The 24,909-nt window shown below is 38.0% G+C and overlaps 1 protein-coding gene and 1 long non-coding RNA gene across 8 annotated transcripts in view; one reads left to right on the top strand and one right to left on the bottom strand.

The window, feature by feature from the left end:
• The first annotated feature begins 2,277 nt into the window (after positions 1-2,277).
• Positions 2,278-24,909, top strand: part of LOC129744824 (broad-complex core protein-like) — a 33,996-nt gene continuing 11,364 nt past the window's right edge. Inside the window, exons 1-2 of one of the 7 annotated variants that reach the window (XM_055737581.1) lie at positions 2,278-2,440; positions 3,874-4,229. In XM_055737581.1, the coding sequence (XP_055593556.1) occupies positions 4,152-4,229 (78 nt within the window). In that variant the 5' untranslated portion in view covers positions 2,278-2,440; positions 3,874-4,151. Of the gene's footprint in view, positions 2,507-2,550; positions 2,744-3,132; positions 3,564-3,873; positions 4,230-24,909 lie in introns of those variants that run through there. The other 6 variants (XM_055737558.1, XM_055737549.1, XM_055737565.1 and 3 more) reach the window with 6 other exon arrangements.
• Positions 18,954-20,751, bottom strand: LOC129744863 (uncharacterized). Its single transcript, XR_008737009.1, has 4 exons — positions 20,201-20,751; positions 19,763-20,140; positions 19,369-19,624; positions 18,954-19,286 (listed from the first exon to the last, which is right to left on the bottom strand). It is a non-coding gene; the product is annotated as an uncharacterized LOC129744863 (long non-coding RNA).

Genomic DNA, 24,909 nt, shown 5'->3' with positions numbered 1-24,909 from the left:
CTCAATAAACGAGTTCGGCGAATAGTCACTTTTTTTCGAGAAGAATTGTACCGTTTTGTTTAGCTCAATCCAGGTCAACTTCACCTCGCTACGAGGTAAGTTTTACCTTATTTGGTTTTACCTTTTTTTTCTAGGTAAATTATACTTTTTTATTCAGCTCAATTCAGGTGAACTTCACCTCGCTACGAGGTAAGATTTACCTTTTTTGGATTCACCTTTTTCCTCGGTGAATTGTACCTTTTTTCCAACCTCGATTCAGGTAAATTTCACCTCGCTGTGAGGTGAGTTTCACCTCGAAGAGGTAGAAGCTACCTTTTTGGCTTTCACGATCGTTTACCTTGGCTATCTCGGTAAATTTTACCTTTTTATTATTTTCCGTGTAGGTATAAGTGAAGAATGATTGCACAAAATTTGAAGAGAATCGATTCACTAGTTTTCGTTCGGCAGAGCAAAAGCTGCACAAAAGTCGGATTTTTTTCGAATTCAAATCAAGTTGTGATTTGATGAAAGTTTAGGGGGGGTTATTCTGCGAGTCACGTAATGCTGATGTCAAGCTGAGGCGACAAGCATCGCTTTGCGTTCCAAGTTCCAATAAGAAAGCAATGCAACGCATTGTTATGTCATGCTGGCGCGTCATGGTGCTTTCAAAATTCATTACAAATCATCACTTCTCTACATTGGATAGTGCTTGGAATCGCCTCCTTTCTTTCGAGAGCCATTAAAAACTCATCAGATCATGATCCGGATTGGGAAAATTCCGAAATTTAAACCGACAAAATTCTTTGTTTTCTTGCGGGAACTAAAAATTTATGAAAATTTTTTCGTCGATTAAGATATTATTTAGTTTATTATCACAAATTCGGACGGATCTTCGAACTATAGTGCCTAAAACCCGAAATCAATGCTTCAAACCGAGAAAAAACAAGATTCCTATTGAATTTCCTTCTTGTCGCGCTTCAAAACACCCTGGCATCAGCTTTGTCGCGCTTTCCGATGCGCTCAGCATGACAGGTCTGCGCTTTTTCCATGGAGATTAAATGAGAGCAGGTATGTCGCGTGAACGTGTTGCGCTGCTTGTCGCCTCAGCATGACATCAACCAAAGGTGACTCGTGAAACTTCATTTCAACATCCTGACTTTACGAAACGATTGAGAAAAGAAAGGTTAGGTTAGGTGATCTTTCAAAACCGATCGCAGTTCATCCAGTTCATCTGAGCTAACTAATTTTAGGCTTAGAGGGGTTACCGGAGTCAGCACTACGAGGTGAAATGTGGCAACTCACGTCACGTGACTCGCAGAATAACTCCCAGGATCAAAAATAAAATGGTAGGGGAGAGTGGGGGATCGTGGGCCATGATTGGTTGGTACTATGTGAGGTATGATGGGCCATCTCAATTTAAGGGGTTTATGTGAATAAATATTCCACAGCAAAAAAATTCTATAAGTATCCGGAATCTAAAACATTAATGATCCATACTTTTCACAAATTTAATTTAAAAAAGATGTCATTTTTAACTCCTTTTGTATTATTTCTAGAGTTTGTTTTGATAAGGTCGTATGAGTAACATTGCGTGTTCCGAGAACATCGCTGTTGAAATTATTAAACACATTTTTATTTCTAGTATTTTGAATAACACTGAGAGCTGTCTGGAAAACTGCGTATGAGATGTGGAAATAGTTGGAGAGCATGCTAACGCATAAACCTGCTTTTCATTTCGCAACAATATGTAACTGTCTCTTCTTTATTCTAACAAAAATTCAAGACCTGTTCATGTCGTGTGTTTAACTAAAAACAAATTTTCACGCGATCACTTGTGGTTTAAATAGAGCTTAGAAAGAGGAAAATTTCTGTTTTTATTTCATCAAATACAAATTCTAAAGTGCAATTTTTTTTATCTGCGTATACATTTTGCAGATTGAATTGAATTTTAAAGCTAACTTACAAGCGCTTATATTTAATATATCAAACAACCTTTTCCAAATACAACTGTCCCTAGCATACGCACCAGAGCACGTGGTTAGTGAGAAGCACGCTCAAATGTCATCCCATTCTCATATAGTGGCAATACAGAACAGAACGTGAATTCGATGGAAACGATCGCACATTTCCCGAAGCTAGAGGGTTCCTCCTCGCGTTCCTCATTCAACAAATTTCACTCTCGTTTTCGCGGATGAGCCATGGGTTGGTAGTGATGTGTGCATTATTGTATTTATTTCTCCTATCAGTTCAGATTACTTGTGGCGTTGTATAGCTTCACTCCCGTTTGTGTCCGTATTCCGTATATACATGCTCAACATGTGCACAGCACAGACCAACGGAACCGCTGGCTGAAATTAAACCTTATACTAGCCGAGGCTGCCCGTCCCGTCAGTCATAGAACAGAAGCAGGGGAAGTCGGTTGTAGACTGACGTCGACGCGGGTATTTCCGATCCGCTCAAAGTAGAGAACAATCTTAATATTTTTTCATTTTTTTTTTCCATTGCTGCGAGTCGCGTACGTGTGTTTGTGAGTGAATATTGTTGTTTACCCTTAGCCAGATAGAAAAAAAGTCCCTATTCCATTATCTAGTTTCTATACATCGGGGGTCCATCCCGTATACGCGTGACACGGAACAAGCTCAGGCGCGAGTTAGAAAAATCACCCTGGGCTGGTTGTGCAATATACCCGTGAGTTGGATAATTAGCAAGCAGGATTCACACAGCGCACTCGACAAGTTTCTTCGATTTAGTGACCTCAAAATAAGTTAGTCGTCGTCTTGATTAGTTTTTTTAATGATGCGCTTAGTGTGACTATCGAGAGGAGTAGAAGAAAATCAATGAGCTCCGAATGTGTCCCAATCATCGCCGACGAATCTAGAATACACAAAAATGGCGTCGCGGCGTCCACAATGACGACGACGGGTGCTATCACAGTTCGTCGGGGTCTCGTAAAGATGGGGTTTGCTTTGCCTTTAAGGATCAACGCCACTCGGTAGCATCGTTGCGATAGTGGATGCCATTGAGACGATCCGAGAGTACATATGTGTCTTTTTTTGTGTTACAGACACCAACTAAGACTTTGTGCACTCCTCAGGAGGTTTTTTGAAGGAGTGTGGTTAAGTGCATAATGGTGGCCGCCTTGTGACACATCCAGGAGGGACTCGAAATTATTGGACATTTTAATTTGTCCCAAAATTCAAAGTTGAATACAATACACCTATGAAAATCGATAATTTGGTGTACTGAATTCGGTTTCACTATTATCGCCCCCTTGAAGAGTGCTGTTGGACACCCGAAAAAAACAAAAATCGGGGAGGGCGATGTGCCAAGGGATCTTTGAACTTTCGGATGTTCGTTTGACCTCATACTGAGCGCACGACGAAAACGACGGTGGCAAATACACGGGAGAATAGTGGAACAAGGAAAACGGTGTGCGGTGGGGTGGCGAAGGGCAGCGACCACGATTGGTGTGCGCTATGCGCTACAGAGTCGTATTCCGTCCAAGTGTTTTTCCTTTTCGTCTTCTTCCTTCGTTTCCGATTAGAGCGCATAGGACCTACATTTAGGGGAAGCATTGCTCGTAGGTACGTGAGGTCCTTTATTCCACCCTCCGTTCATGTTGTTTTTTTCCAACGCTTATTATCACTGCTGCAGCAGTGTGGTGTACGGAACAGAGCACCGGGTAACGAGAACGCAAGCAAGGGGTGAAGATATCGATTTTTTCGCTTCGCTTGCCTGTGTGCTCAAGCCGATTGACCACAGAAACTCTGTATGGTGGAAAAGAGCCCTCGTGACTAATCCGTCGAACCTCTGATGCGAGCTGTGTGCGATTGTGTTTCATGGCGGGTCGGTGTGTTGTATATTTTATTTTATTTCTTCCCCAATCGAATACAGAGCCGTGTGTTGTGACTTATTAGTTAGTGAAGAGTCGTCTCGGCGAAGATCACACATTGTGTTCCCTGTAAGCAACAACATCAGCAGAAGTAGCAAGACGACATCGTCGAGTCACGGCGAAGACTACCAAGGCGACAACGACGACCACGACGACGACTAACCGAAGGTGTCCTTCAAGAGTCTCAAGTGGCTCAAGGCAGCCAGCTTGCTTTTGGAAAGCAGCAGCACCTGAGCCGCCTGCTCAGTTTAGTGTTTAAGAAAACAGCCACGGCGCTACGATGAGTTCCGGTCAGTCCCAGCAGTTCTGTGTCCGGTGGAACAGCCACCTCGGTAGCATCGGGGCAGCATTTCCACAGGTAAGCCTTCCCCTGAAACGTAATTAATTACTTTACAAATAAGCTATTCTGAAGAACTCGGTCACCAAAAGTGTGCGATGCTTGAATGGAAACCTTCACGGGGCTCTAGCACTCGGCACATACCCGCTAGCTAAGGGCATTTCGATTCACACCCCTTATCAGTAGTATATTGTGTAAAAAAAACTTCAGCAAACATCGTAAAGAGTTATTCCCTTATGCCTCTTGTGCAGTCGTCGTCGATCCATCCATCCATACACAGCCGGATATACATCGACAGACCTGTAGATGTATGTGAGAGTTCGATCATGTTACACAACGCTCTACCCAATAACCTTACAAAAATGTAGAATAATATGTAGGTTTCTACATACATATAGCTGCAGAAGCACACAGAAGGGTCCCAACAGTCAGTGGAGATGATGACTAAAAGCCATATTTATGCGCGACTAAATGCTTCGGCGGTCGATGATGATGGTTCTGTTCTGATCCGGCCGACCGACCGCAACGTCGTCGTGTGTGCTTCATCAACTACAAAGTGCCCATCAATAACACCGCACGCGCACACTGCTGCGGCTGCGATGATGGGGCCATCACTATCATCATCGCCATTGTGGGGTGCGGCGAGCGAGAGCCACCGATCGTCGGAAATCCGATGCCTCTTCAAATATCGCATCCGCAATGGATGTGTTAGAAGAAGCACTACACTGTGCGACGCATGCTTTTGTACTAAAGGTTTATTCGAGTCTTGCTATTCACTTGAGTCCACTCGAGAATTTAAAATTTAAAAAAATCATAACGTAATTGAAGCGGCTAGACCTAAACTATATCTAGAGTTTGTCTTGATTAGGTCGTATGAGCCACTTGGCGTGTTTCGAGAAAATCGCTGTGAAGATTTCTAGAGTTTGTTTTGATTAGGTCGTAAGAACCAATATAAACAAAACTTAGTTATTGGCTGCAAACGATTGATAAACATGCATTTTGTTATTGATAAAAACTCGGTTTCATTTGATCAATAAATAACTTTACCAAGATGATTTGAATTTAGGACGTATGACGACTTTAACATTTTTGAGTGTACTTTGGTTTTTGCGTCATTTTGAGTTGCCGTGCATTTGCCGTGATGCAAAACGTCGCAAAAAATAGTTCGGCAAGTTGGTTATACGACGTTGTGCATCGTCACGAAAATCGCTTCGAGAAGTTTTAAAGTTAACGTGAAAAGAAAAACAAACCAGTCTGCAGCAGGGATATTATCCATTTTAGCATGGTGAAACACTGCAAATTGTTGTCGGGTAAGTAGAGTATAATTTATTCAACTACGTGTGAAAAACAGGTTTATTTTTTTTTTTTTTCGTTACAGAAGAAACCAAAAGCGTTAATTTAAAGCGTTGGATGCTTTTAGACACATCTCGAACTGCAAGTGGCGCACAGGTAATGCCCGGTAATGTTCTGGTGGATTCCCAATGGCCAGTTCCACCACGCAGTAATTCAAGATTTCATCGGAAGAAGATATACGTGGATTTATTGGATAAGATTTTTGATTCAAGTATTTCTCTAATCAACTCCGAAAGAATTACTGGAGATATAGCCAATCAAATCAGTTTTTGTAATCCGTCTTATCGATTGACCAAAAAGACGTTTACGCCAAATGAGAAATGCATTAAGTCGTAAGTACATCTTTATCAATAGTAGTTTAATTTACATTAGTTTCGAGTACGCCAGCATGTTCTGCGTCTAGTTTTACGTGTACTTTTTAATTTACAGAAAAATTTGTTCAGAAATAATGAAATGAGAATTGAAAATGTTTTCCGGAACTTAAACATCGATTTTCTCAAAACATGTCTAGTGGCTCTTACGACCTAATCAAAACAAACTCTAGATTTGCTAAATATATTTAATTGTTATATTTAAAATATCGCTCAGAATTGTCTCAAAATTTCGTATGGGATGCAGAAAAAGATAAGAAATACGCTCGTGTACTAAATACAGGCTTAGATTTGGTTCTTCCTGTTAACATGCACATACAACCTTTTGCGTTGCGTGTTTGGTTGAAACGTCTCGTTTTGCATGTTGATGAATTTTCTCTTGAAGTTCGATTTAGCGGATGCTATACTTTTGTCTTAAACTTCACTTATTCCTGCTAACTATCTTCAAGTACTTCTAAGTACCACGATAAATATTCTTATGAAGATCTGCACAATTACTGACATGAATTAGAATTTGATTGGAAGGCATTGACATTGATTAGAAGGAACTTTCGATGTGACAATTTTAAAAGTACCTCAATATAATGAATAAAAGAAACAGGACTTACCTTCGAACACCTGGAGTGTTATCAGGATCCCCGCGGGTGATATGCTCTCTGCAGAATATCCGAATTGCACAACAATTGTGGAGCGGGTCTTGCCTAAGTATCTAAATCTGCTTCGCCTACACACTTAATATTTTCTCCTGTGGTCGGGACGAATTCGACCTGTATTTTCAACAGCTGAAATTACAGGACGATCTCGGGACAGAAAAACAGCTCAGGAAAACCATCTGTCAAATTGTCCTGTAAGCTCGAAACGGTTTCCTCGCGAGATTTGCAGGAGCTAAATTTTTTTTTCTGTAGCTACGGAACGCTTTATTTTTGTTTTTTTTTATTTGTTTTTGCTCCCATTGAAATGTTTGATTAGATTGAATAAAATAAAATTCGAGACACAGAGATATAATCAAATAATTTTATTTTTCCTAAACATAATAAATATATTTACAAAAAAAAAAACACTTACAAACTCACCTCACTATCACAACCGAATAAGTATGAAATTTTAAAATTCCGCACACGTCTTTACCATAAGCCGCAGAGGCATTTTCCCCGGGTGATGATGTCCTGCGAGGGGAGGACCGGCTGTTCCCATCTAATGATGTTTGGTGGTTTCCCGGGTGACAACATTGACCAGTCGACGTCGCGCGCAGGATGATCCACTTTAAGACAGCTCCTTTTTGTATAAAAAGTAAAAGACGACGACAATCGGCGCATCTAATGATTCAATTAGAAAGGGGTCCAGTACTACACTTCCGCAAGCTTTATTTCCATGGAGAACTTGTTCATCACTACTCAAGTCCAGTTTTTGCTTCCAGAAATGCCAGAATATGCCAAGTAAACGTGACAGTTATCACACGATAGAAAAGGATAGAAACAAAGGACATGACAATAAAAGCGCGATAGCTGATGAGCTCCACGTAATACAGGTCATAACTGTTTCGAATTCAGGACGGTTGTTCGAACTCACCTAGCAACAGCAACTCACCTAACAACTTCAACTTTAAGCACTCATTTTTGTACAAATTATCCAACTTTCGTCGTCAGCATCGACTAACATCAGATTTCGTCGTTATATGCATTTCTAAGTCATTTGGCATCAACATTTAAATTTCGATTTTTCCGATTTGCTCTATGGTCTTCCCTCAGGTAATTTATGAGGATTAGAAAAACGAAACTTTGAGCTGAAATTTTGAACAGGCAAGTTATTTAGGGCAATCTACAAAATGTATACTATCGGTTTTCAAAATTCGAACATGATTTTTTCCCCATAGGGGAGATAAGGGCATAATGGCCACCTTAAGAAGGACGCTAATTTAACCATAGGAAACAGCTATAATTTTTGAGTTATTTCCTTGTTTCGTGTTCAGACACTAAAAAGTCTATTTCCTAACGAGCTAAAAACGTTGTAAAATGCATTTCAAATTTTTTTTGCCAAAAGCTGAAAATCAGTCACTGTAGGGGCAAAATGAGAACCCCCACTGGGGCAGTATAAGCAATCGGGGCACGATGAGCTTTGCTTGCCGTAGAATCTAGCAGTGAATTCAACTCGATGAAGTCAACTGAATTATACAGATATGGGACTTTTGGTTGCTTAGCAATACAGTGACGGTAGTTATGGAGCTGAAATATGAATGCAATTTTTTTTATGGTTCAATAAGCTGCCCGCTTTAACCCTACTTCCACGGATAAGCTATTTCTACGAATCCAGTGTCAAACGACAAGATTCTACAAATCCACAATAAGAAAAAAAAATGTTTTCAGAGTTAGGTTTTCCAACACAAAAACACGAAGCATTTGAAAAGTGTTTCGTGTGATTGAAAACGACATTCGCTTAACAACCTAACATGTGTTTTAGTTATACTAAAACGAGAAAAATGTTAGAACGCCAGATCACCTTATATTGTCGTTACAGGGAAAAACTGTAAAATCAGTTAAGCGACAATGGATTTTTCTCGGAGTAGGTAAGTTAAACCTAACGTCGGAAGTAGTGCGCTGGATGGCGGATCACCGTACGATTCCAGCGCACTACTTCCGACGTTAGGTTTAACTTACCTACTCTGAGAAAAATCCATTGTCGCTCAACTGATTTTACAGCGCTGGACTGGCGACACAATATCTTCGGAACTACTTACTAAACTACTTTTTGTCATTCAAAAGTTTTTTTTTTAAGGTTTTAGCATTTTGAGCTGATGAGAGTTTGAATTACATTACGTCTGAAGTTGTTCAATTCAAGTGAAATTTAGCACATGTTCTGATGGTTGCTCAGCAAAATTTGCCTCTGGGAAATCTTCACCGTGCGAATTAGGATGGCAGGCAGATGGGTCATGTCGAATTTCGCAAACCGACCATAGGCATTTTGTAGATTGGTCCAAACAACTGTCCTGTGCAAAATTTCAGCTCAATCGGACTTGATTTAGGGGTGCCTCAAAGCGTCCGAAGTTTTGGTTTTTTACCCTAAAAATCTCCAATGGGGAGACCTAAAGAAATAAAAAACATATCGAATTTTAATTTTGACGCTTGACTTCAAAATGCACGAAACGTCAAGATCTGGTGTTATATTTTTTGGCCAAAATCGGCTTTCCGGGATTTTTCGGAAAACGACGTTTTCCCAAAAAACGAGCAATTCCCAAAAAGTCGATTTTTGAACAATTTTTTTTCGATATAACACCAGATCTTGACGTTTGCATTTCACACCAAAATTAAAATTTCGATTTTCTGGATTTTCCTTCCCTTAGTGGTACCCTTACGTGATTTTTCTAAATCATAAAATCAATTTTTGACAAAACATTTTTTTTTTGCGAGATAACACCAGATTTTGACGTATTATACATTTTGAAGTCATTTGGCATCAAATTTAAAATTTCGATTTTTAGGATTTGCTTTGGTAACGGCGGTGATTTTTGAGGATCAAAAATCCGGAACACATCAAGATTGACCAAAAATTTTGCACAGGTCAGTTTTTGGGTCGATCTACAAAATCGGGCGATCTTCAAATACAATCTAATCGCTTTTATCAATCCATCATGAAATTTTTCCCATGCATGTGCGTATAATACTCACCGGAAGTTACGTGCTTTTCACCAGGTGCTTATCTAAGGGTACCATGTGGTGCCTACTCACCAGCATCAATACTGCAATACCGCCCGCTTATGCTTTCTTTACCAACACGGCGTGTTAGTTAGAAGCTAGCCAAATTTTTTTTCTCGTCAAATGTTGTCCGGATGCAGTGTACCAAGATCAACCACCTATGCCCTAGAGAAGGGACCCGCGAAGCTTTTTTTCAAAATTTTAAGCCTTAATTTTTTTCTACAATGGATTGTAAGGAAAATTTATATGACTTGATCAAATATGCACTTATCTGCATTTTCCCCACAATCATTCAGATTGTTATCTTTTTTCTGGCATTTTAAGCATGTATTATGTTCTGTTCAAGGCATACATACAATATTGTTTATTGGCATAACGTATTATTGGAGTTTTTTTTATTCAGGATACATTTTTCTTAATTTTTCAACTCCTACCACTTTGAAAAGCAAAATCCATTAAAGTGAGTAGGGAGAGCAACCAAAAATCGGAAGCTACACATGATCAAAGAAATTTCGCCGTCCGTCTGTGTAGTCATTTTTTATGTTTCAAGCCAAAAATATAGTTTTAAAAAAAAAAATAAAGCAGTTTTTTTTATTAATTATTCTATCCACTTCAGCAAAATGTTCTGTTAGTATGCAAATACAGGCAAATAAAAAAAATAAACCAAAAGCCTTGTGAAATATTTTTTATTTCTGAACATTGACGAAAATTACGAAAGTTCAATAATAAGCTTAATTGAACAATTTTAGATTTTTTATCAACAGGAATTAGCCGGCATCAAAGTTATTAGACACATTCCACGCGCTTATACCGCTCAAAAGTGATTTTTATACGTTCGCGTATAAAAAACTCAAACTCAATAATTTTGATAATTAAAATCATACAAAACCAACGGAAAAAAGAGAAAAAAATGTTTAAACATGTTTTATATGGTTTGGAAAATCAAATTTTTTGTTGCAAAAAGTGGTTATTTCGAAAACCTTTTCAAAATAGTTGATTATAAATATGGATTAATTTGTTTTGAAATTTTTTTAATTCGTTTTCAATCCAAAAAAACACTGTCTCATTTAGTAGAAAAAAGATTTTTTTTATATCCAATGTGATTGTTGAAAATTGAACAAAAACTGTCGCATTTGAGTGAATTCACGTCACAAAAAATGGAACATTTTAGTTTTACGAGAAAACTTTGACATTTTCTGACATAAAAAATAAGATCTTCTTTGGAAATGATAACACGATTCTAAAACACAAAATTTTATAGAAATCGATTGGGTTCTAGCTGAGTTACAACAGCGCGAATGAGTGAATTCGCGTCACAAAATTTGTTTTTTTTTTGTTGAAATTCATAAGGGGAATATGTTCTGAAAGCTGTTTTGACCCTCCAGATGGTCGAATTTTTACAAATCGAACATAATTTAATTGATTTTTCAATAAGTTCGTTATTTTCAAATGAAAATACAAAAATATTGCAAAAAAATTATTTTTTTTGCGTGGATCTTTAAAAGAAGACTCTGAGAAACAGTATTAATTTTAACGTATGATCCCTCAATATGTTACTATTCAAGTGCAAATCAAAATAAGGAAAAACTTAGGAAAAGATACTGAAAATTTATGATTGTTAAAGTCGGAATAACAAAATATCGTTTTGAAAAGTGCACATAAAATTTTAAGGCTCTAAACAGGGTTGCTAGCGTTTTTAAGTTTCGAAATTCCAAAGTTTTTCCCGGTTTTTCCCAGGTTTTTTCCCGGTTATAAATGATTATTTCCCCATTTATTATACTCGTTTTTAATATGAAATCATGATGAATAACAAAAAATCAATGTAAAAGGACTCAGATTTCTAACAAATGTATCCCAAAACTTGTTAACCGGTTAGAAATTATGACAAAGACTTCGGCGTTTTCTAACACGAAACCTTTTCGTATCAAATTGACAGGTTTTCATGATTTTTTTTTCAAACGAATCTAACGAAAATGGCATCTGTTCGTTGTTTTGCTCCAAAATTGCAATTCATCGAAACAACATGAATGGGGATTTGTCTTACAAAACTTAAATCATCAAATTGCAGAAAATTATTTAGACCTTAAATTTTGACAGGAGCTTTTTCAAGCACAGTTTTTACATAAGACAATTATTCCAGCGTAGGAAATTTTAAGCCAAAGTTTAACGTAAGGAAGAATTAAAAAATAAACACTTCCGATATCATAGAAACCGAGGATTGCCGTGGAATCCTTCAACCATGGAGCAACTGAACGACCTTGACCTGGCAGACGATATTGTTTTGCTCGCCCAAACACAACAAGACATGCAGAGCAAACTCGACGACCTCACCGAAAGCTCCAAGGCAGCAAGTCTCAAAATCAATGTCGGAAAGACCAAGTCGATGGAAATCAATACAGAAAATCGTTCAAATTTCGTGATAGCTGGACAACAGGTTGAGACAGTGGAGTGCTTCCAGTATCTTGGTAGCCAGATTACGCCTGATGGTGGTACCAAAAAGGACATCGAAACCCGGATCAGAAAAGCCCGATTTGCGTTTGCGAGTCTCCGAAACATCTGGCGGTCACGCCAGATCTCTCTACGAACTAAGATCCGAATCTTGATGCACATATGCGGTGACGACGCGAAAACTGCAAGTTTTTGTGAATCGCTGCCTGCGTAACATCATCCGCGCTTGGTGGCCTGGCAACTGGATCTCAAACGTTGAACTTCATCGCCGGTGTCATCAAAAGGCGCTAGAAATCGAGATTCGGGAACGTAAGTGGAGATGGATTGGGCACACGCTGCGAAGAGATGAAAACGAGATTTGCAGAGAGGCGCTTGACTGGAATCCAGATGGGCATCGAAGAAGAGGCAGGCCCAAAAGCTCGTGACGGCGAAGTCTAGCCGCTGAAATCCGCACAGTTGACGAGAACCTTGGCTGGCAGCAAGTGAAGACGCTGGCTCCGGATCGCCAGCAGTGGAGATCTTTTATCTCAGCCCTATGCGCCGGTCAATCGGCGCTGGACCCTTAGGTAGGTTAGGTGCGATATCATGCTTCGTTCCTCAGGTCAAACGAAATACACAATAACAACAACATTGAAAAATCAATATCTTTTTCTGCTGAAAAAGAGGTGTAACTCTGCTTTAAAACGTCTCTAGCATCGAAAACTAAAACTGGTACACTCGAACCTGGAAGAGCGAGAAACCTCTATAGGTAAATGAGAGAAAACTCTAAATCCCGAGCTTTTTGAAGCACAAAACCTCTTCAAGTGAGAGTGTAAAACCTCTAAAAGCTGGAGTCGTTTTCCTTACTAGACCAAGAAAATAAGAGAAAATACCAGTTTTGCAATGAAGTTTTGGTACCAAAAGTGTATTGGGTTACCAAAGAGCAAATATCCACAGATCCATATTTAAACTAACTCGAGAAAACTTCGAACTGATACATCAACAGAGTTCTTATAAATCAGTAGATTTTCATCAAATACACATTGAATAGTTGCATTTCTAGATCTATTTAATACATTTGTATGTTGCTGATCCTCTATAAAAGAAAACTTGGTTAAGTTAGAAACCTGGGGCGGGATTATGGAACTCGAAACAATCGAGTTTCGTTCGATTCGACCAACTTTGGCGTTACCGATCTCGATTCGAATGGAACGTTTCGCGATGATCTACTACCCGATTTACTCGAAATCTAGTACTTTAAAATTTAGAACTCGAACGAGATTCGTAATACTGATTCTAGTTCGATTCGAGTTCAACTCGAAACGGGTAACTCGAATCGAATAGGATTCATAATTTCACCCCTGTTCAAGCGAGAAAAAAATCGTTTGTTTACTAACGAACGAAAATAAGCGTTTATGGGATAAACTTATATCGAGACTGTCAATAACTACTCTTAATTCAAGACATAAATGTAATCGATCACAACAAAAAATACTTAAAATTTTCATTGACCAAATTATATTTATATTGAAGGAAATTCAATTTGCGACCGTTTGCTACAATTTTTTTCCTTTTCAAGTAAATTGGCTGACTTCTAGAATGATAACAGTTCAGAAAAGTCCGGAAAAGCGATTTCAGGTCACGGTGGAATGTGTCATTAGTTCTTGATAGATATCTGAAATTTTGTAATTCGACCCAGAAGGTCTTTGATTATCTGTGATGTTTTTTTTCTTCAAAAATTTGATAGAAAATTTATAACACACATCGATAAATTGGGTTAAATCACTTGTTATTAGCATTCCACATCACCAAAGTCATAATATAGCTTAAAAATCCTATCCTAGTGTTGAAGATAGTTGGTTAAAAATATGTGAAATTGATCATTTTTCTGTGATTTCGACAACCTTGCTCAACATTTCAATGCAATGATCCAATACAGAACTTCAATTTAAAAACGGGGTTTTTTTACGGTTTGTAGGGAAAAAAATCTAGGCTTTCAGGACAAGTTTGATTGTGGAAATGGACCACAGAAAGTCAATTAGCGATTCAACGCCCAACAAGAAGACGGTGATTTCTTTGAATATATATTTTTCATACTCTTAGTCCTTAGTTATCACTATGGTAAGTTCCAGAAGATTTTTAAATGGAAGTGATGACGAATAGTACACGAACGGTTTTTACAAAAATGTTGTAAAAACGAATGTTTGCCAAGATGTACTATCAAAAAATTGAGAGAATTTAAAGGTGACAAAGATTTAGTGATGTACCTTTTAAATATCGGGTATTGTAAAAGTTGTGTTGATTTTCTGTTTTTAAACACGTGATTTCGTTTTATCTTTCCTTTTTCATATTTGTTTTCGTCAAAAATTAGTAGTTATAAAAAAATTAAATGAGGCACTGCTAATTATTAAAAAAAAGTTATTTTAAGATTTCAAATTCAAATTGGCTCGTTGGTTCAAAAGGTTGCTCACCCCTGCCCTAGGATATACACTAGACTGCCCCAAATTTGTATGGGAAATTCAAAACCTGTGAAATGTTATGCGCTGCAGGCTGAAATTGATCCTAGTCCTAGTATAAGATCTCATGCCAAATTTGGGCCAGATCGGATCACGGGAAGGGGTCGCTCAACGAGCCTGAAGTTTGTATGGGATTTCGAGACATTTTGTTCGGGAGAAACATGAAAAACCAGTTTTTCATCAATAACTATGGTCCCCTTCGGCCAATTTCTTTCAAAAACGATTTTTCTTAAAGCCTAAATTATGAAAAATATTTCATCCGAAGACTGCATTTCAATTAGAGAAGAAAGTTATTAGGCTTCAAATATGGGCTAACTTTTTTAAGGATGGTATTCATCACTGTTAATGAGTTCAGGCGGTCGAACATATTGACGCCTCATTAACAGTGCTGAATACCACCGTTGAAAAAGTTAGCCCATTTTTGAAGCCTAATAACTTTTTTATCTTAACTCTTATCGAAATACAGTCTTCGGATGAATTATTTTTCATAATTTAGGCTTTGAGAAATCCCGTTCTTGAAAGAAATCGGCAGACGGAAACTGAAGTTATTGATGAAAAACTGGTTTTTCATGTTTCTCCCGAACAAAATGTCTCGAAATCCCATACAAACTTCAGGCTCGTTGAGCGACCCCTTCCCGTGATCCGATCTGGCCCAAATTTGGCATGAGATCTTGTACTAGGCCAAGGATCAATTTTAGCCTGCAGCGCATAACTTTTTCAAAAGTCGGGTCATTTGGGGCACTCTAATATACATACACGTAAATGGATGTTAATTTCAGGTGCTTCATATAATCCATTGGAAATGTGTTGAACAGTGTAGCAAACGACGACGTTCCGCTTCATTCGTGAATCGGCTCTAAATGTTTTTTTTTTAATCCATCGAACCTGATCACGACTCGATCGTTTGCAGTAATCAAAGATATAACGTTCTCGATCAAGTGCTAAAAGCGCTGCCATGGCGGCGCGAGCTCGAAACTCGCCTAATTCACCACCGAAGTTTGTGCTTTGTCAAATGATCGAAACCAATAGATAATTTAATCACAAGAAGACAATTAACGTTGGGAATCCGACACATATACATTATCGCTCTAAGCGTTATTTTGACCGACTTAATTTGAAGCATCTCTACAGATTTCTTAATTTGCTGGTAGATATAACCGGGATGTCGTCAAATAGCAATGAGACTATCTTGTCGTCGTTATCAGGAAAGGTTTTTCATATCTTGTTTTTTTGCCCTGTCTGTTCGGTTGGGCGTACATATGGAAATTTGAAATGAATTGAGTGACTAATTCTTACAATGAGAAGATACATATATGCCATTACAATAGGAAAATTGGAATATTTTAAAGGGTGTCTAAAATGTTAATTTTGGTGGATGTTATGATAATTTCAATTCCAATCCATACTAGGTATATTTCATTCGCCTTTGCGATAAGCTGTCATCCACTATCTATACATATTTACCATAGTCAGGCGCACGAATGGGAAACACTTTTTGAGGGTCATTGGTGGAACCCGTGAATACAATACGTCTAATGTGAGGTTCAGCACATTTTTACATGTGTGACAAAAAATAATGGGGTGCAGCTGGGGCTGCTGGAAGAAGATGAGCCACTAGTTTTGGCTTGAGATAGCTGAGGGTATCGCGGGGCTGCGGTCGGTATCGAGATACTCTGACTGAGGAGCAAATACCCGACCCATGATGATAGGTATGCTGCTTTGGGTGGTTTGAGCTACGGGGCGTTTGAGGAATGACCTCCACCACACCACAACGCCTGTGCGCGGTCGACATTGACTAGAGCGGCGTATAGATAATAGTGTAACATCTCTATATATGAATGTGAGTAATCGGTAACTGATGAACTGACGAATTTACATTTGAAACCCGTCATTGGCGCGGTGGGTCATCGCGCCACCATGCTCGCCATATAGAGCAGCTTTGGGTTTGGTTTGGCTCTGTATATGCTACAACAGTCCTATACCTACATTGGTTTATCTGCGAGAGCGAGGGTAAGCCAAGATTTTTTTCCCAATTCAAATAATAATGACGATGACGATGGTAGGGTCGCTTCTTGGGCACGTTCCAATAGGTATATGTATATTGCTGCGCTAATAAGGTGCAACCTCGCGTGACGGATTGATAGCAGCCAACCCACCAACCCGCCGTCACAGCTTTAGAGCTTATTCTGGTTTCTAAGTTGATGAGTTCGGTATTGGTCGTTCTGAGCAGCATGTATCATCATCACGCCCGTATGCACACATAGGTCGTCGATTGATTGTGGGTTCCAAAAAAAGGAAGGACCTAAATAAGGGGGTAAGGTTAATCTGCCTATACGAAACGTACGTGTCGTATCGGTTCTGTTTGTTTCTGTGTACGGTTTGCTGAAAGAGGGGGAAGACGAGTGCTTCAGAATGGCCACAGAGGCACGAATTATGAAATCTTACAAGTTCCTGTTTAGTCTTTTAATTTCAACCCCTACTGCAAAGCCTAGAGAGCCAGTAGCACATGTTCCTACAGCGAGTAGGTAATGGAAAATTATACATGAGGTTAAAGCAGCTTGATATTGCTAAACTTGAAGAAAAAACGGTCTATAACACTAAGAAGAAGTTCCTTTTTTTGTGACTTAAGATACAGTTGAAGCACAGGTTAAAGTATGAAAATTTAATTGTATCTAACAACATTTAAAAGTTTTGCGTTCATATTCACTTTTCAAAACCAAACTTTGAAATGTTGTAGATACAATCAAATTTTCATACTTCAATGTACCTATCTCAAGTCACAAAAAAAGAAACTAAATCATTGATTTTCTAGGGAAAATAAGGGTATAATGGCCACCTTAAGGAAAACGCTTAAATAACCATAGAGAACAGGTATGATATGTGAATAACATCATTGTTTCGTGTTCAGTTCAGACACTAAAATTGTCTATTGCCTAATTGGCTGATACTCGAAAAAGTAGATAAAAACATTCAAAAATGCATTTTGAAATTATTTGCCAAAAGCTGAAAACCAATCACTGTAGGGGCATAATGAGAACCCGCCCCCCCTGGGGCAGTATAATGTATAATCACTAGACCGCTACAAAAGATGACTTTTTGCTCCCATATGTTTTTTCCGATGCCTTTTGGGTCACCAAGCATCAGTGTAAAATTTGAGATGATTTGGTTGATTTCTGAGTGAGCGCAACGCGTTTCAATTTTGTATGGAAATTTGTAAGGAAGAAGAAATTTATTCACATTAAATCATCTAGAAAATTCAAATAAGCTTGAAGTGAAGTCGGTCTTTGATTCTTGGTTTTGACTATTCTTAACCTTCATTTTTTGCTAACATGACAAGCAGCTAAGAATTTCATCAAAAAGTTATAACCGTTTCAAAATAAAAAATCTGAATCCATGGAAAAGTATTTAAAAATAGCAGACTTTGCTAGCTTGTAACCGGTTGGTTACAAATCGTTTAATTTTTGTTTTCATTTTGTAGTTTTGTATGTTATATTAGAAAATTCATGTTTTTGTAAAGTCTCACAACAAGATAGCACCACAGTAGGCTACATTTCTGCAAGCTTCTGTCAATTGATATTGGAGGAAAAGGAGGAATATTTGGAAAATGAAACGAAAAAGCCGAAAAGGAAGCTTGCTTCCGTTTTTCGACTCTCTTCTGTACCAGGCGTCCGTGTGTGAAGTCAAGTTCCTGTTAAGTGTTTGTGAACGTCTACGGAATTCACCCGGATACCGGATTGTCTTCGTCACGGCTCGGCCCGCAGACCCCTTGTGGTCTCGCGCCTAACACGTAAAGGACCAGCATCTTCGTCCTCGGGTTCTGCGGATCCCTAACTCTAAAGGAGGACTTCCCTTCTCGGCCTGTCCGGATACGGGGCACTCTCGTGGGCAGGTCGATTAAAAGCCAATGAAGGAAGACGCCTGCAACAACTGAGTCCAGCAACGCCCGCTGGCGCCGACAGTTTCGGCATCCCGTTGATACGCCAATAAATCAACGGCTCTCCTACTTCCGGAACTGGATTTCCGGAGCCACGACGTCGCGACGCAGCAATCGCCAGCAGCACAACCACCACGGAGAATAAAAAAAAGGTAAAATTTACCGAGAAGCAGAGGTAGTTTTTTTCCACCCCTCTTTCGAGGTAAATTTTACCTTTTTTTCATTCACCTAGCGAAAAGGTAAATTTTACCCTTTTTTCATTCACCTAGCAAAAAGGTAAATTTTACCTTTTTCCATTCAGCTAGCAAAAAGGTAAATTTTACCTTTTTTCAATTCACCTAGTAAAAAGGTACATGTTTTATGTTTCAGTTGGTTTGTATCATTGGAATACTATCCTATTCAATAACAAAAGCCCAGATTCATTCAAAACTTGATTTTTATTAATTTTCGTTCGAGTTTCAGCAGTTATATATGTCTTCTATATAAACATTTTCTTACATCTTATAAAATATTGGTAAATTTGGAATATTTTCGTGAGCCGTTATTTAATTCATTGAATGCAACGAGTCGTTCAAAACCTTCAATATACAAAAACCAAATCTCACAATCAAACTTAAATTTTGGGTGAAGGTAACGGCTTTCGGTGGAGCCTTCAAGAAATCCTCTCAACTTAATGGACAAGGCTACCAATTTAGTTCCATCGTGACCTTTGTAATTTACAGGAGACGAATCTCTGCTCCAACCGGGTAGCTTCAACCGGACATCCTATCGCCAGGGTTCCTGTGTGCCTATACGAATGATAGATAACAGAAATACAATATTCAACATTACATGAATTTGACCAGACTTTTATAAGAGAAATTAACTAACCCAATTGTTTGGATTTCCGATTGAATCCGTTTTGTTGTCATTCAGTTTCGAAGAGCAACAGGATGAATAACAGAGGAACTATGATCCTAATGAACAGCATTGCAAATTTTTATCAGCCTCTTGCATACGGCACGATGGGCGACTAGCTTCCGCTTTGTCGGAAATAACCAAAAAATGTGCATCAGCTGCAGCTGCGACTTTCGAACCAGGGGTGGTGCCATGGATAGTATTCCATACTCGGTTTTTCTACGTCGGCCTAAAAATAAAAAAATTTTGAGTTTTTTTTTTTCTAGAAAATGCATCGTCATTCACCGGCCGGATCAAAACCCTTGTTTAGGTTCAGTATTCCAAACAGAAATATTAAAACGAAATTTATAATTATTGAATAGCTTACCTTCCGCCTTACTTCGAGCGATTACCAGACCAACACAGCTTCCTCCTCCCAAACAACGAAAACTTTTTCGTGACGATCCGGCCATTTAATCACCGTTTTTTTCCCTTTATACTTTTCCGGATAATGGTAAACGAAAATTTGAAGGTTCTGAACCCGAATACACTCCAACAGTTCAGCTTGGAAGAATAACACGCAGGAGCACCTTAACTTGTTGTGGCCGCGGGGAGAGATGAAATGCCGTGCGTGTTCGGAGTTCCGCATCCAGGAATCGCCCGATGGTCCACAGCTGGCTTAACCCAGTTTCGGAACGGTTTTCAGCAGATCCGTTCTTGATGAGCAGTATATCGATGGAATATTATTATGCATCATTTTGGCACTCTGGAATATTTATGAATATATTTAAATACCTATAAATAAATGAAAAAAGAAAGATCTTACTGTTCCGTTGATTGTTGATTTTGTTTCGAGTTCCGATTGTTATTGTGCATCATGCAAAACATGTTTCCAAATGAAAAAAAAAAACTGTTCCACCTCTTCTCCGACTAATCCGGCCAGCTGGAGGATAATATTCGCTTTTCCGGATTAAAGAGGAAAACATTTCCTAGCTCAGTAGGCGAAACAACACTTATTCCTGAATGAACTAACCACTTAACCTCAATAAACGGATTCGATAAATAGTTACCTTTTTTTCGAGGTGAATTGTACCGTTTTGTTCAGCGCAATCCAGGTCAACTTCACCTCGCTACGAGGTAAGCTATACCTCGAAGAAGTAGAAAGTACCTTTTTTGCATTTACCTTTTTTTTCTAGGTGAATTCTACCTTTTTTGTCTGCTTGATTCAGGTAAACTTTACCTCGTTCCGAGGTGAGTTTCACCTCGGTGAGGTAAAAGTTACCTTTTTGGATTTCACAAGCATTCACCTTTTTATCTCGGTAAATTTTACCTTTTTATTATTTTCCGTGACGGTTAGTGAGAATTTACACGCCACACAAGACACAGAACATTTAGTGGTATGAATAAGGTTCAGCAATTGCTTCGGTAGCTTTTGCTTTGCTCGAAATCAAGCAAAGCAAAAGCCCAAAGCATTTGCTTAGTTTGGTATGAATAAACATTTGCTTAGCAGATGTGTACTAAAGTCTTAGAACAAAGCTTTTGCTTCGAAAAAAAGAGCTATCCAACCAGCAGAATCTGAAATTTTCTTAAGTAAAATGAAAGAAGACGATCAAAACATTGAAAAGTACGGCATGAAATCGACTGTGCGGGTGTTGGGTGTAAGAACGATCGGAAAAATTTAAGTCAATACATGCTCGTCTGTTGATGTTTAAAGAAAATTGAATATTGTTAAACAAAAAATGGCTTAGCTTTTTAACATTTATCATAAGCTCTCCCACACGTTTTCGGATCGGGATAGTCCGATATATATAAAAAAAAATAGGCAATAGGCGCGCGTCTTAACTTAGATGTTTTTATTTTAATCTTTGAATTATAAAAAAAAATCAAATAAATTTGGGAGATCTGAATTATGTTTTAAATTATTACAACTTTCTTCCAACTTCAAGCCGATTGGGACTTCTTCCACTTTAGCCGGATTTTTTTTTAATTTGAAATATTTACTAATTGATTTGTTTTGTTTCATCTTAGACGAATCATTTCATACAACGACAGGAATATGAAAAAAGTTGGGTTATCACTTCGACTGTTCTTTATCTATGTTGAAAATGCCTTTTGAAATTGTATTGAAGTGTAATATTGCTAATTTTATACATTCATGACGTTGTTGAAGAATTTGTTTATTGGAAAAGTCTGCTACCAAGCATGCTTAGAAAATAAAGTAATTGCTAGGAGATTTCTCGAGCGATTGCTTCAGATTTGGGCTTTATTCATACCAAGCTAGCTTGTTCTAAAAGTAAAAGCTCCTGACTGAGAAAACAGCTGTCAGAAAAAACTTTATTCATATCAACCGAAGCAATTGCTTTCTGCGACTGCTCGAGTGCTCGATTTAGTTTAGCAAAAGTAATTGCTAGGGTTTTTTCATACCACCTATTGTATTATACACACAGACAACACGCCACATAAAAACATTAATAAAAGCAAACATAGTAACATGAAATTTCCGATTTCTGTATTTTATCCGTAAGTCCTTGGTTACCCAGTAGCCAGCCGGCCCTGAGGTTCCGTACTCTTAGAGTACCTTGCCTTGGCTGGTCTAGCCGCTGCTCAAATATCCGTAACAAGCTAAAGCTTTTAATAATTTCATGAAATGTTTTTGCAAATGTTATACAAATCAATAAATTTCCTGGCTATGCAAAGCTGTTTTTTGAGATTTTTTATACTCATCCCACGTTTTCACAGCTTCCAAACAAGCAGTCAAAAACGCTAAAATTTAAAAAAAAAAATTTTGTATAACATTGAATATCTTTCCTGGGGTAAAAGTTAAGGTTGTGGTTTGTTCACATGAATTGGGGCACGATGAGCGTTTTCTGCCGGGGAAGCTAGCAGCGAATTCAACTCGATGTAGTCAACTGAATAATAGAGCTACACCTTGACTTATTTCATCTGACGATTAGGCCTATTGGTGAGGTGTCGGATATGTAATCAGTAGACTCAAGTTCGATTCCTGGTCGAGGTGTTTTTTTTTTCATTTACCATTCATGATCGATGCATTTTGCACTAAACGGTGAGGCGTAGATCCATCAAACAAAGCAATAACAAAATAATCTAGGTCTATTTGTAGTATTCAAACAATTCACACACGCTAATACATTATGTTTTTGGTGCTTTGTTTGGCGGATGATGCTACTAGCCGTATAATGTATCAATCAAAAAAAAATCAATCATGAATGGTATTTGAAAAAAAATCACCTCGAACAGGAATCGAACTCGAGTCTTTTGATTACCTCTCCGACATCTTACCAACAGGCCAAACCGTTAGATGAAACAAGTCAAGCTGTAGCTCTATTATTCAGTTGAATTCCCTGCGAGGTTATACGGCAGAAAACGCTCTTCGTGCCCCTATTGATAGTGCTCTGTTAGCCCCGAGTCAACAAATTTAACCTTACAAAGCCGTTCGCTAAATATCCGTTTTGGGGAAATTTGAGTTGAGGTTTGATTTCGTTCTCGTGGCTGTTCATGTAAATCGAATTTGATGATATTGTATTCATTGTGATGATAATTTATTCTAATTACTCAACATTTAAAAATAAAGTCGATATGTATAATCAGGTTATCAGAAACTGGTTCAGAATGAAAAAAGTCCGAAAAATCAATTTTCAGCTTTTCTGTATTTAAGTGTTTCATTGATGTTTGAAATCGTCAAGAATCCATCTATCAAAAAATGTATAGATATGTTGGGGTCCAATGAAAGTTTTGACCGCTATCTCAGATCTTCCGGTAGAAAAAATCTTACTTTAAAAAACGACATCCAATTTAGGGCCGATTTTCAAAACTAAAATTTTAATTATTTGTCGTTAATTGGATCATTATTTTTATAGAACATACTCGGTCTGTCAAAATTCCCAGTTCTTCAGTATATTGGAATGATGATAAAGATGTTTGAAATATGCGTTTCGGGTTATATTGACCCGAACAGCTTTGGAGGGTTAAGTAAAAACGCGTTTTAAAATTGATTTAAGTGAAAACTCAAAAATTTAATGATGGTGAAAATTGAGAAACAATGTGTAAATCATGTTGCAGTGCGTACATTTTAGATCAATGTGATTTAAAGGTCGTAAAAGCTTATTTCGTGGTGTTAAAAAATTATAATATTTTCGCCACTTGAGAACTTAGCTGGTTATTTTTTAATATTTCTGTAAAGATGATAAGGATATTTCTTTTTTTGGTGAAAAATGAATACTATAGGTAGTACGAAACAAATCCTCATGAAAATTAGTTTAAGAAAATACGTACTTTTGTAGAAAAGATATTATGCCCCGGGTGCTCATTATGCCCTTATCTCCCATATTGATAAAAAAACAGATTCTCACGTATGTTACATTGGCAATTTATCAAAATTCTATACTAAAAAATTAGGCTCGCTGCGCAACCACTTCCCGTTATCCGTTCGATATCGAATTTTGCATTTGATTTCGTAGTAGGCCGATAAAAAATTTCTGCTTAAAATCCCCAAACTTTATTGTGATTTTCTTTTCGCGCTAGAGTTTGCACACAAAAATTTCGTCAATCTCGAATTTCGCTCTACTATTTCGCTTATTTCTCTCACCGGTACGCCTTTTGAATACGTTTCTAGGCAATCATGGTAGCCAATGACAAAATCAAATTTCATAACAAACTGCTAAGGAGGAAGTAAGAATATTTTACGACAAAAACAAGCAAAAAATTTTCATATCTGGCTCAAAATGTTGGGTAGGTATCATTAAATTGAACTATGGAATCACTATTTAGTAACATTTGCATTCCAGGAAAGGTTCTAGTGAAAAAACAGAGGACTGCATCTGATACCTGATTTTTGACTACCCTGCAAATGTCATCCGACTGTCGGAAACTCGGAAGTAGCACCGTATTTTAGTTTCACTCCCAAATGTGAGGCTACAGAGGACTGCCCGGTGGTCGAAAATGCTATCCGGAAACGAAAACTAGTCTCTATAGATGGGGCTTTAGGTATATGGTTCCCTTAAACGTAGGTCTCTTCGAGTAACCACATCAGCTCAAAATCGATTACCCCAAGAGCTCGCAGATTGTGTTAATCGATACCGGAAGTGGAAGTTATGATAAAAAAAAGTGAAATAATAAAAGATTTGAAATACCAGATTTTGAATATTTATTTTATGGTTTTGAAAAACTTTGCTTTTACCGTTTGGTCCTTTGAATACGACGATAGAATTGAATTTTTATGGATTTATTGCCACTTTTTCGTAAAATTAACATAAACATTATCAAACATTGTATTACAAATACGTGTTTTTTTTTGTTTGTTTGAAATACTAATTTTGTTGTCAGCATAGCATCGGGTAACGTAAATCCGGGCGGTGGATACAGATTGATTTCGCGGCAGAAAATTTAATGAAGCGAACTTTATCACATTTTAAAGTTGTCAGGGGACATTTGTCAACAAATAATTCAAGAACATACGAAACAAGGTGAGAACAAGATTTTATACAATTATTTGACGGTCGAAAAATGTGCAAGCGA

Source organism: Uranotaenia lowii, chromosome 1, assembly GCF_029784155.1.
Source record: "Uranotaenia lowii strain MFRU-FL chromosome 1, ASM2978415v1, whole genome shotgun sequence".
Lineage (NCBI taxonomy): Eukaryota > Metazoa > Arthropoda > Insecta > Diptera > Culicidae > Uranotaenia > Uranotaenia lowii.
The sequence above is the reverse complement of the archived record's forward strand: the minus strand, read 5'-3'. Positions and strand labels throughout refer to the sequence as shown.